The following is a 12,842-nucleotide window of genomic DNA, read 5'->3' as shown; positions in this document are numbered from 1 at the left end:
CTAAAGTCTACGGGGTTGCAAAGAGTTGGACACAGCTGAGCGACTGAACTGAACTGATTCTTTTTTATTTATTTTGGTTGCACTGGGTCTTTACTGCTGCACACAGGCTTTCCCTAGTTGCAGACAGTGGGGGTTACTCTCTAGTTGCTATTCTCTAGGTGTGTGGCCTTCTCATGGAGCAGAGCACAGGCTCCAGGGCGCATGCACTCGAGCAGCGGTGGCTCACAGGCTCAGTAGCTGTGGCTTGCAGGCTCTAGAGCTCGGGCTCAGTAGCTGCTGCACCTGGTTTTGGTTGCTTCACGGCCTGTGCGATCTTCACAGTTCAGGGCTCGAACCCATGTCTCCTAGCAGGCGGATTCCTATCCACCGTGCTAACAGAGGAAGTCCTACTTCTATTATTCTTAACTTGTACGAAGATAATCCCAACCTAGCACACAACAGGCCTAAACAAAATAGTTCTAGGATATAATAGCGATCAGGGCACTGATGCAATCTGAGGCGTATTCCAGAATGTGCTCATTTTTTCATTCACGCATGAGAAATCTTTACTAAAGACCTAGAATACAGAAAGACTACCAACTCCTAGGTGGAATAAATATTCTCTGCAAGCCTGCTAAAGCAAAATGGCATTAACACGGAAATCAGACACCCTTGAAGATTTGTCAAATCCAAAGATGAGAAAAAAGCAAAAAAATTCTACCACCCCCAAAAGTCTAGTTGACTACACATCAGTCCTGTGGATGCCCATATGACAGTTCTCTAGGGAAGCCCATGGCTCAATGGTAAAGAATCCGCCTGTAGTATAGGAGACATGGGTCCAATCCCTGGGTCAGGAATATCCCCTGGAGAAGGAAATGGCAACCTACTCCAGTATTCTTGCCTGGGAAATCCCACGGACAGAGGAACCTGATGGACTACAGTCTGTTGTTCTTCAGTCACTCATCCACGTCCAACTGTTTGTGACCCCATAAACTGCAGCATGCCAGGCTTCCCGGTCCTTCACTGTCTCCCAGAGCTTTCTCAAACTCAGGTCCATTGAGTCGGTGATGCCATCCAACCATCTCGTCCTCTGTCATTCCTTTCTCCTGTCCTCAATCTTTCCCAGCATCAAGGTCTTTTCCCAATGAGTCAGCTCTTCGCATCACATGGCCAAAGTACTGGAGCTTCAGCCTCAGCATCAGTCCTTCCAATGAATGTTCAGGATTAATTTCCTTTAGGATTGACTGCTTAGATAACCTTAAAGTCCAAGGGGCTCTCAAGAGTCTTCTCCAACACCACAGTTCAAAAGCATTAATTCCTCAACGTTCGACCTTATTTATGGTCCAACTATCACATCCATACATGACTACTGGAAAAATCATAGCATGATTATACGAACCTTTGGCGGCAAAGTAATGACTCTGTTTTTTAATATGCTGTCTAGGTTGGTCATAGTTTTTCTTCCAGGGAGCAAGCATCTTTGAATTTCATGGCTGCAGTCACCATCTGCAGTGATTTTGGAGCCCAAGAAAATAAAGCCTTTCATTGTTTGCATAGCTTCCCCATCTATTTGCCATGAAGTGATGTGACTGTATGCCATGATCTCAGCTTTTTGAATGTTAAGTTTTAAGCTTTTTCACTCTCCTCTTTCACCTTCATCAAGAGGCTCTTTAGTTCCTCTTCGCTTTCTGCCGTAAGGGTGGTGTCATCTGCATATCTGAGGTTATTGATATTTCTCCAGGCAATCTTGATTCCAGTCTGTGCTTCATCCAGCCCAGCATTTCTCATGATGTACTCTGCATATAAGTTAAATGAGCAGGGTGACAATATGCAGCCTTGACATACTCCTTTCCCAATTTAGAACCAGTCCATTCCATGCTCAGTTCTAACTGTTGCTTCTTGACCTGCATACAGGTTTCTCAAGAGGCAGGTCAGGTGGTCTTGTATTCCTATCTCTTGAAGAATTTTCCACAGTTTGTTGTAATCCACACAGTCAAAGGCTTTAGCATAGTCAATGAAGCAGAAGTAGATGTTTTTCTGGAATTTCCTTGCTTTTTCTAGGATCCAACAGATGTTGGCAATTTGATCTCTGGTTCCTCTGCCTTTTCTAAATCCAGCTTGAACATCTGGAAGTTCTCGGTTCACGTACTGTTGAAGCCTAACTTGGAGGATTTTGAACATGACCGTGCTAGCATGTGAAATGAGTGCGACTATGCAGCAGTTTGAACATTCTTTGGAACTGCCCACCTTTGGGATTGGAATGAAAACTGAGCTTTTCCAGTCCTGTGGCCACTGCTGAGTTTTCCAAATTTGCTGGCATATTGAGTGCAGCACTTTCACAGCATCATCTTTCAGGATTTGAAATAGCTCAGCTGGAATTCCATCACCTCCACTAGCTTTGCTCCTAGTGAGGCTTCCTAAGGCCCACCTGATTTCGCATTTCAGGATGTCTGGCTCTAGGTGAGTGATCATACCATTGTGATTATCTGGGTCGTGAAGATCTTTTTTGTATAGTTCCTCAGTGTATTGCCACCTCTTCTTAATATCTTCTGCTTCTGTTAGGTTCATACCATTTCTGTCCTTTATTGTGCCCATCTTTGCATGAAATGTTCCCTTGGTATCTCTAATTTTCTTGAGGAGATCTCTAGTCTTTCCCATCCTATTGTTTCCCTCTATTTCTTTGCATTGATCACTTAGCAAGGCTTTCTTATTCTTGCTGTTATTTGGAACTGCATTCAGATGGGTATATCATTCCTTTTCTCCTTTGCCTTTCACTTCTCTTCTTTTCTCAGCTATTTGTAAAGCCTCCTCAGATGATCATTTTGCCTTTTTTTCTTCTTGGGGAAGGTTTTCATCGCTGCTTCCTATACAATGTCATGCACCTCCATCCATAGCTCATCAGGCACTCTTGTCTATCAGATCTAACCCCTTGAATCTATTTGTCACTTTCGCTGTATAACCGTAAGGGATTTGATTTAGGTCATACCTGAATGGCCTAAGAGTTTTCCCTACTTTCTTCAATTTAAGTCTGAATTTTGCAATAAGGAGTCCATGATCCGAGCCACAATCAGCTCCTGGTCTTGTTTTTTGCTGACTGTATAGAGCTTCTCCATCCTCAGCTGCAAAGAATATAATCAATCTGATTTCAGTATTGACCATCTGGTGATGTCCATGTGTAGATTCATCTTTTGTGTTGTTCGAAGAGGGTGTCTGCTATGACCAGTGCATTGTCTTGTAAACTCTGTTAGTCTTTTCCCTGCTTCATTTTGTACTCCAAGGCCAAACTTGCCTGTTACTCCAGGTATCCCTTGAATTCCTACTTTTGCATTCCAGTCCCCTATGATGAAAAGGACATCTTTTTTTGGTATAACTGGCAAGTAACTTCTGCCATCTTGGAGGTTACTCACTGGCTACAGTCCGTGGGATCACAAAAGAGTCAGACACAACTTAGTGAGTGAACAACAATAATAATATGAGAATAATTCCTTCTTTCCCAATAAAGCTTCTTCTACCAGTAGGAAAGTGATCAATTCTTGGACATTCAATGTAGCAAAATCTGAACTGAAGCTAACCCAGGTTCACTAAAGCAGGCGGAACAGAGCCCCAAGGACTCTTCCCCATAAAACGCTGGCTGAAATGAACAGCAGATGCCAACATCCAGGCAAAGACTGGCCACTGCTCTCTGGATCCCAAAACCTACTCACTGTTAAACCAGAAATATAAACTTAGGTCAGAATTTATTCTTTTTTTCCTACTCTATCAATATACTTATTTTTAGATGTAAAAACTTCACCAATCTAGAGGAATATACAAGTTACAAAACTTTCATAGGCTCTCACACAAAGTTTTACAAATAAGCAGTCAGAATACCAATATGTAATAACCCATTTAAAAAGTACAGAAGTCAATTTTTCAAAATTAAACTCAAATTAACACAATTTATTCACCAACATATAATGCACATTATGCTTGTAATAGGCTCCATGTAAACCAAGTTCTAATATCCAATCCGGATCCAGAAGTGAGTCCCCCTTCTATTGTCTTGTGGAATCAAGTAAAATTTTACGAGTAAACTAAAACAATGGGCAAATAAAAACCTGCAGCTCTCCCTAGATAAAGGGAGACCTCTAGAGGCAAAAGCTGAAATTGGGACTTCTCTCCATATCCTTAGGGATCTTAGAGGCACATCAAGAAGTCAGTCAAAATTCCTTCACTTAGCAATTATTCTCTATGCAGTTTGTAAATTCATTTTATTTTTAACCTACTACTTGTCATCTAAAATGACAATGTTCCCCAAATCCCAGGTGGTGGTTGTCCTGTCGCTAAGTTGTATCTGACTCTTTGCAACCCCATGGACTCTTGCTCAAGTAAATTTCATTCACACACTTACTCTAAATCTTATTCAATCTGTTGGTTCTGTTGGCAAAGTGGTAAAGAAAAATGGGCATGGGTTAAACTGATTAGAGAGACAGAGATAACATTAATGTGTTTCACACTGGAATATAAGATAATCACATACACAGAAAGATCTAAGATCTTCAAAAGGTTAAGTCAGAAGAAACTATACTTATTTAATGAGAAGTTATCTTATACAATGTTTACTGACTTGACTGATCTGATCAGAAAGATCTCTAGCTTATCCCTCTGTAGTGGTCACTAACTAAAATGCTCTCGGGTCTACCCCCCCACCCCACTCCACCCCCCGCCCCCGGCTACAAAAAAGAACAGGCTCCAGGGCTGGTTGGAAAAGGGAAAAAAATAAAAGACTAGCTGAGAGAAAACCATCAGGCAAGAGTTAGAGATGGACAGAAACTGGAGAACCAACCCCAGGCTGTTCCCCGACAGGTGGCTCAGACGGTAAAGAACTTGCCTGCAATGCAGGAGACCCGAGTTCAATCCCTGGGCTGGGAAGATCTCCTGGAGTAGGAAATGGCAACCCCCTCCAGTATCCTTGCCTGGAGAATTCCATGGACAGAAGAGCCTGGCAGGCTGCAGTCCATGGGGTCACAAAGAGTCTGATACAACTTGGCAACTAAACCACCACCAGACTAAAGGCATTCCCTTTTTTCCCCCTCTTAATGCTAAACTGGCCAAACTATCCACCCTCTCAAGATGACCTCACCCTCATTTGCTACACTTTGTCTACAGATTTTGTGAACTTTCTCCCCTAATGCAAAATACTAAAGTAACACAAATTATTGGGTTGGCTAAAAGGTTCATTCAGGTTTTGGCCAACCCAACAAAAAAATGAAAAAGGAAAACCAAATGTGTATTTGTATAGAAAATGCCTGGAGGAATATTTTCCAAGGTGTTGACAATAGCTATCTGGGGATGATGAGATTATGAATTGTTTTAATTTTCTTATTTTTGTTATATTCTTGATTTTCTAATGAGAAGAGAAGAAAGTAACTTAATTTTAAATGAGGAGCATCAAAAGCCAAGGCATGCCTGACAGAGTCCTTACCACTCTGTAACTGAGAATAAGAGGCTGCAAGACTAACAGGAAGCCAGAACTGAGTACCACATTAATCAAGGAAAAATATTTAGTTGCCACATACCATCATTGTGCTGTGTTCAAACATCATTTATTTTTAAATAAGAAAAGAAGATTACCTTTTGTTTAAATAACAAAAGGCTATCTTTGATAAATGAGGCAACTGAATTAAAATTTCAAAGCTGAGGCCAATTAAACTATGCTCCAACGCTTCCCTCACTTCATACAGCCTTACCATAAAGATCAGGTCCATGAGGAGTAAAGACATTATACAAAACTATGTTGAGTGGTGCAATCACCAGCTTCCCATAATAGTAGCTGTCAATGACCGCCACAGGCACCTAAGACAGAGCAGAAAACAAGGCAATTGTAGAGTTTTGCTACAACTAACATCCTCACCATGCTAACAGTATGGACTTCAGAATGAAAAACTGAATCAACTCCTAAGGTTCTCTTTTCCATCCACACCACAGGTTGCTTTTGTTAAAACTTTAGAACCAAATAACGTAAAAAGACAACTCACCAGAAACAGCATTAGAGCAACCAACGACCAATGAAAGAAACTCTTCCACCTTTGTTTCATGATCAGCAGATCAAAGGCAATAGGTAAACTATTTAACAGAGAAACAGAAAGTGGGGAGTTAAATACTCAGAATACAGACTCAAACAGGACACATTCACACATAACTCATGCTGAATTGCGAATCAAATGTCTCCAGCAATTACTGTGGGGGAAGAAGGTGGTACAAGAAAGGGTGTCTTCTCAAAAATAAAAATGTGATCTCTTCAGGGACTCATCAGAGGATGATGCATTCCACAGTGCACAAGAAATACAAATACTCAGCTTCGGAGTGAGCTCCATTTTATACGTATTTATGTGCAGTGGGCACTTACAATATATTAATCATAACTAAACGACCTTATTGTCCTACTCCCACCCTGCCAAATAAATACTTATTTCTCCCTTCCATGATTTATTAGCACTTTAGTAATAAAATAATATTACACACTTTCACTTCAATTCTGATATATCCCTTTCCAATATGTAATATTGTTCTAATATGCACTATGTGCCCTTCTTCCTTTCACTTGAATTTCTCAGGCAAGTAGCATATGTGCGTTGCCTTCACTATTTCTTCTTTAAGGCCTAACATCAAGTTATTAAGACTGATCTGAGGTCACCAGGAATTTCCTCTCTTCCAGACCCAGTATCTTTCCACAACCCCATCCTCTTTGTCTTTCTGTTGCACTTGACACAAAGCATCTGTTCCTTCCTCTTTAGACTCCCTGGCTCCATGTTCTTTTCTGGGCTCTTCCCTAGTCCTCCTTTCAGGCTTTCTTCCCTATCCCATGGTGAGCCTTACCATGGTCCTAGCTCCCAAAGACGAGGTTCTACTTTTCTCTCTCTACACTCACTTTCTCAGCAGGTGCTTCAACTCCTGTTCCATGAACAATCACTTTCATACTCATGACTTCTTAATCTAGGACACTAGTCAGAGCTTTACCCATGATCCAGTCACAGTGAATTCCCTCCCACACCCATCTACTTACTTACATCGAATCTACCCAGTGTCAACTACAGGCTCTGCTCTGGCCTCCCCCACGAGCTCTCTCCATTTACACGGCACTATTATTGCTGTCATTTATTTGGCCATGTCATGTGGACATCTCTCTATGATCTGAAATTCCGCATTCTATTAACTAAATATTGCATTGACATTCCATTTTTTTTTCTCCCCAACTAGTTACACTTCCATGAAAATGTTAGCTGCTCAGTTATGTCTGACTCTGCAACACCATGGACTGTTGTCCACCAGGCTCCTGTCCATGGAATTCTCCAGGCGAGAATACTGAAGTGGGTTGCCATTCCCTTCTCCAGGGGATCTTCCTGATCCAGGGATCGAACCCAGTCTCCTGCACTGCAGACACATTCTCTACCATCTGAACCACCAGTTACATTTCCATAGCAGCTGTATTTCTCCTTTGATAAGTCAATAAATGAGAGCACAGTGCTGAGTAATTAACTGTGATCCCAAAATCACTTATCAAAAGGCAGAATAATCAAAACACCCAAACTCAGAGGTAATTGAGGAACTCACAAAGTTGAATGTAGATCCAGTAAAGAGGAAAAGGAATGGAGAGACTGAAAAAAGGAGGATGGAGATGTAAAAATGAGGAAACCATAAGGCCTTGTGAGTCACATTAAAGTCTGAACACCATCACTAGAAAGGAATGAAGTATTGACACATGTCATAATGTGGATGACTCTTGAAACCATGTGAAGTGAAAGAAGCCAGACACAGAAGACCATACTGTATGATTCTATTTATATAAAATCTCCAGAACAGGCACACGGAGTAGATTTTGGTGTCCAGAGACACAAAGTAGATTAATGGATGTCAACCTGGACAGCATATTACAAAGCAGAGACATTACTTTGCCAACAAAGGTCTGTCTAGTCAACCTACGGTTTTTCCAGTGGTCATGCATGGATGTGAGAGTTGGACTATAAAGAAAGCTGAGCACTGAAGAACTGATGCTTTTGAACTGTGGTGTTGGAGAAGACTCTTGAGAGTCTCTTGGACAGCAAGGAGATCCAACCACTCCATCCTAAAGGAGATCAGTCCTGAATATTCATTGAAAGGACTCATACTGAAGCTGAAACTCCAATATTTTGGCCATGTGATGCAAAGAACTGACTCATTTGAAAAGTCCCTGATGCTGGGAAAGACTGAAGGCAGAAGGGGATGACAGAGGATGAGATGGTTGGATAGCATCACAGACTGCATGGACATGAGTTTGAATAAACTCCAGGAGTTGGTGATGGACAGGGAGGCCTGGTGTGCTGCGGTCCATGGGGTTGCAAAGAGTTGGACATGACTGAGCGAATGAATTAAAGACTGGTAGGTCTGGGGACAAAAGGAAGTTACTGCTGAAGGGTACAGGTTTCCTTTAGGGATGATGAATGTTCTAAAACTGACTCTGGTGATGGTTGTATAACTGTATAAAAACCATTGAATTACACGAGTTAAGTGAGTGAATTATATGGTATATTATGTATAAGGTATATTACTGAATTCAGTAAAGCTGTTTAAGAAAATGTTTGGACACCACAGAGCAGGGGTTGGCCAACTTTTTATTTAAGGGACACGATAGCATATATTTTATAGCCTTTGCTGAACCTAAAGTTCTGCTTTGGTCTCTGCTGCATATTCCTCTGTGTGTGTGCATGTGTGTGTGTGTGTGCGCGCGCACATGTGTACGCACACACACACACGCATGGGCACGCATTCTCTAAAAATGTAAAATTTCTCAGTTCTTGGGCTGCACAAAAACAGGCCACCTGAATGTGTGACCCACAGGCTACAGACTGCCTTCTCTGTGACACAGAACAATGGAGAATCTATTATAGAGTTTCAGACAAAACAGAGAGTGATAAAATCATATTTGCATTGTAGGAAGATAACTCTAGTTCGAGTATGGAGAAGAGATTTATAAGGACTAAGACTAGAGATGGGAAGAACATTTAGGAGGTTGCATCGAGGAACAGAGAGAGGTGAAGATAAGCAGATTCAAGAGACATTCAAGAGGCATAAGACAGGACATGAGAAAGAAAAGAGTCACAGAGGATTTTCAGGTCCTGGCCCAGCACAGATGGTGGTACCACTTACTGGGCTAGAAACACAGTGAAGGACAGATATGGAGGGAAGATGATGAGTTCAGCTTTGTACATGTTTAACTATATAAATGGAGATATCTAATAGGCAGCCAGGTAGATATGAGCGAAGCTTAAGAGATGACTGGACTAGATATAAAGATATGGGACTCATCAGGATGATGGAGAGAGAGCAGAAAGTACAGAAGAGGGTCCCACATAAAACCTTGAGAAATATAATAATCTGAGAATGATATGCAGAAGAGAAGATAAGATTGGAAGTGGGGAAACCAGCCTTTAAAATCCAAACAAGGAAATTTTAAATGTTTATTCTCTGACTTCATAACTCCCTTTAAAAAATTTATTCTAAAAATAAACTTCCATAAGACATGTAAAAGAATCTTTGCTAAATTATTGTGTATAATAACAAAAAAGAAACTGAAAACCAAATGCTTACCAACAAAGCAATGGTTAATTGCTTAATTATGGACAGCCATACAATAATGGAATGTTATTGCCAAATTCACTTAAATTGAAGAAAGTAGGGAAAACCACTAGACCACTCAGGTATGACCTAAATCAAATCCCTTATGATATACAGTGGAAGTGAGAAATAGATTCAAGGGATTAGATCTGATAGACAGAGTGCCTGAAGAACTATGGACAGAGGTTTGTGACACTGTACAGGAGACAGGGATCAAGACCATCCCATGGAAAAGAAATGCAAAAAGGGAAAATCTTTGTCTGAGGAGGCCTTACAAATAGCTGTGAATAGAAGAGAAGTGAAAGGCAAAGAAGAAAAGGAAAGATAAACCCATTTGAATGCAGAGTTCCAAAGAATAGCAAGGAGAGATAAGAAAGCCTTCCTCAGTGATCAATGCAAAGAAATAGAGGAAAACAACAGAATGGGAAAGACTAGAGATCTCTTCAAGAAAATTAGAGATACCAAGGGAACATTTCATGCAAAGATGGGCTCAATAAAGGACAGAAATGGTAGGGACCTAACAGAAGCAGAAGATATTAAGAAGAGGTGGCAAGAATACACAGAAGAACTGTACAAAAAAGATATTCACGACCCAGATAATCATAATGGTATGATCACCAACCTAGAGCCAGACATCCTGGAATGTAAAGTCAAGTGGGCCTTAGGAAACATCACTACGAACAAAGCTAGTGGAGGTGATGGAATTTCAGTTCAGCTATTTGAAATCCTAAAAGATGATGCTGTGAAAGGGCTGCACTCAATATGCCAGCAAACTTGGAAAACTCAGCAGTGGCCATAGGACTGGAAAAGGACAGTTTTCATTCCAACCGCAAAGAAAGGCAATGCCAAAGAATGCTCAAACTACCACAAAATTGCACTCATTTCACACGCTAGTAAAGTAATGCTCAAAATTCTCCAAGCCAGGCTTCAACAGTATGTGAATGGTGAACTTCCAGATGTTCAAGCTGGATTTAGCTAAGGCAGAGGAACCAGAGACAAAATTGCCAACATCCACTGGATCATCGAAAAAGCAAGAGTTCCAGAAAATATCTACTTCTGCTTTATTGACTATGTCAAAGCCTTTGACTGTGTGGATCACAACAAACTCTGAAAAATTCTTCAAGAGATGGGAATACTAGTTACCTGATCTACCTCTTGAGAAATCTGTATGCAGGTCAGGAAGCAACAGTTAGAACTGGACATGGAACAACAGACTGGTTCCAAATTGGGAAAGGAGTATGTCAAGGTTGTATGTTGTCACCCTGCTTATTTAACTTATATGTAGAGTACATCAAGAGAAATGCTGGGCTGGATGAAGCACAAAGTAGAATCAAGATTGCTGGGAGAAATATCAATAACCTCAGATATGCAGATGACACCACCGTTATGGCAGAAAGGGAAGAAGAACTAAAGAGCCTCTTGATGAAAGTGAAAGAGGAGAATGAAAAAGTTGGCTTAAAACTCAACATTCAGAAAACTAACATCACGGCATCTGGTCCCATCACTTTATGGCAAACAGATGGGGCAACAGTGGAAACAGTGACAGACTTTATTTTGGGGGGCTCCAAAATCACTGCAGATGGTGATTGCAGCCATGAAATTAAAAGACGCTTGCCCTTTGGAAGAAAAGTTATGACCAACCTAGACAGCATATTAAAAAACAGAGACATTACTTTGCCGACAAACATCCATCTAGTCAAGGCTATGGTTTTTCCAGTAGTCATGTATGGATGTGAGAGTTGGATTATAAAGAAAACTGAGCAGCGAAGAACTGATGCTTTTGAACTGTGGTGTTGGAGAAGACTCTTGAGAGTCCCTTAGACTGCAAGGAGATCCAACCAGTCCATCCTAAAGGAAATCAGTCCTGAATATTTGTTGGAAGGACTGATACTGAGGTTGAAACTCCAGTACTTTGGCCACCTGATGCGAAGAACTGACTCACTGGAAAAGACCCAGATGCTCGGAAAGATTCAAGGCAGGAGGAGAAGGGGACGAGAGAGGATGAGATGGTTGGATGGCATCACTGATTCTATGGACATGGGTTTGAGTAGGTTCCAGGAGTTGGTGATGGATAGGGAGGCCTGGCATGCTGCAGTCCATGGGGTCGCAGAGAGTTGGACATGATTGAGAGACTGAACTGAACTGAGCAGACAGCAGATGCTTAATAGTCACTGCTCTTATTAGAATTAAACATGAGAGAAATATTCTTCCACTTCCCAGAATCTTTATATAATTAATTCCCACAACTTCAGCCCCACCTAGAGACTAAGGAGACAACCTAACATTCAGATGGACTTTATGCCCAGTAACACAGAGAAGATGAATCACGTTAGTTTCTTACCCGAGAGCTGCACTGAATGGCCAGCCTAAGATGGCCCCAGCGGCTACTCCAAGCACAGCAAAGGAAGTTTTGTCCATATACCAGCCAGTCATGGCTATCAGGGTAGTGTACATACAGAAGCTGCTAGGAAGGAATGCTACAAGACAAAAAAAATGAAAAAAGGAGGGAAAGAGACAAAGGATTGAGATATACTAGGTATCAATTATTAAAAATGAACCTGCATTGCAAAATGTCAATAACCAAGAACATACTTTGAACAATGCTATATTAGAAATGAGGAATACAGTGATTCTCCTTAAAAAAAAAAAAGTTCAATTTTCTTATTTTCATAGTCCTGTTTTTTTATGTACCAACATGTCACCCAATTATACAAGGTCATTTATCTCCTGGCCTGTACTCCAAGTCTAAAACTTACAAGACTGCAGGTTCCCCAGGAATACCCTCAGGTTATATTTCCAGGAAGGAATTATGCATCAAGAAATTTAGAGCCACTGGGGCTTCCCTAGTGGCTCAGTGGTAAAGAATTCACCTGCCAATGCAGGGAACATGGGTTAGATCTGTAGTCAGGAATATCCCGCATGCTGCAGAGCAACCAGGCCTGCGCGCCACAACTGCTGAGCCTGTGCTCTGGAGCCCGGGACCTGCAACTCCTGAAGCCCTCGTGCCCTAGGGCCTGTGTTCCACAGCAAGATAAGCCAGCGCGGTGAGAAGCCCGCATCCCAGCTAGAAAGGAGCCCTGCGCGTCACAACCAGAGAAAAGCCTGTGCAGCAACCAAGACCCAGCACAGCCAAAAAAATAAAATAAAATAAATTTAGAGCCACTGTTAACAATCTGTTTCGGAGGAAGTTAGTCCTCTGATCGTCTTCTGAGACTGTCCAAGCAGCAGCC

The 12,842-nt window shown here is 41.5% G+C and overlaps 1 protein-coding gene across 1 annotated transcript in view; it reads right to left on the bottom strand.

The window, feature by feature from the left end:
* Window positions 1-12,842, bottom strand: part of ALG9 (ALG9 alpha-1,2-mannosyltransferase) — a 114,017-nt gene that overhangs the window by 80,608 nt on the left and 20,567 nt on the right. Inside the window, exons 6-8 of the mRNA XM_006065264.4 lie at window positions 11,954-12,089; window positions 5,997-6,084; window positions 5,709-5,814 (exon numbers count right to left, since the gene is read on the bottom strand). Coding sequence (XP_006065326.1) covers window positions 5,709-5,814; window positions 5,997-6,084; window positions 11,954-12,089 — 330 coding nt within the window. The remainder of the gene's footprint in view (window positions 1-5,708; window positions 5,815-5,996; window positions 6,085-11,953; window positions 12,090-12,842) is intronic.

This window comes from Bubalus bubalis, chromosome 16 (genome assembly GCF_019923935.1).
Source record: "Bubalus bubalis isolate 160015118507 breed Murrah chromosome 16, NDDB_SH_1, whole genome shotgun sequence".
In the NCBI taxonomy this organism is placed as follows: domain Eukaryota; kingdom Metazoa; phylum Chordata; class Mammalia; order Artiodactyla; family Bovidae; genus Bubalus; species Bubalus bubalis.
Note: the sequence above shows the minus strand (reverse complement) of the source record. Positions and strands in the feature narration are given on the sequence as shown.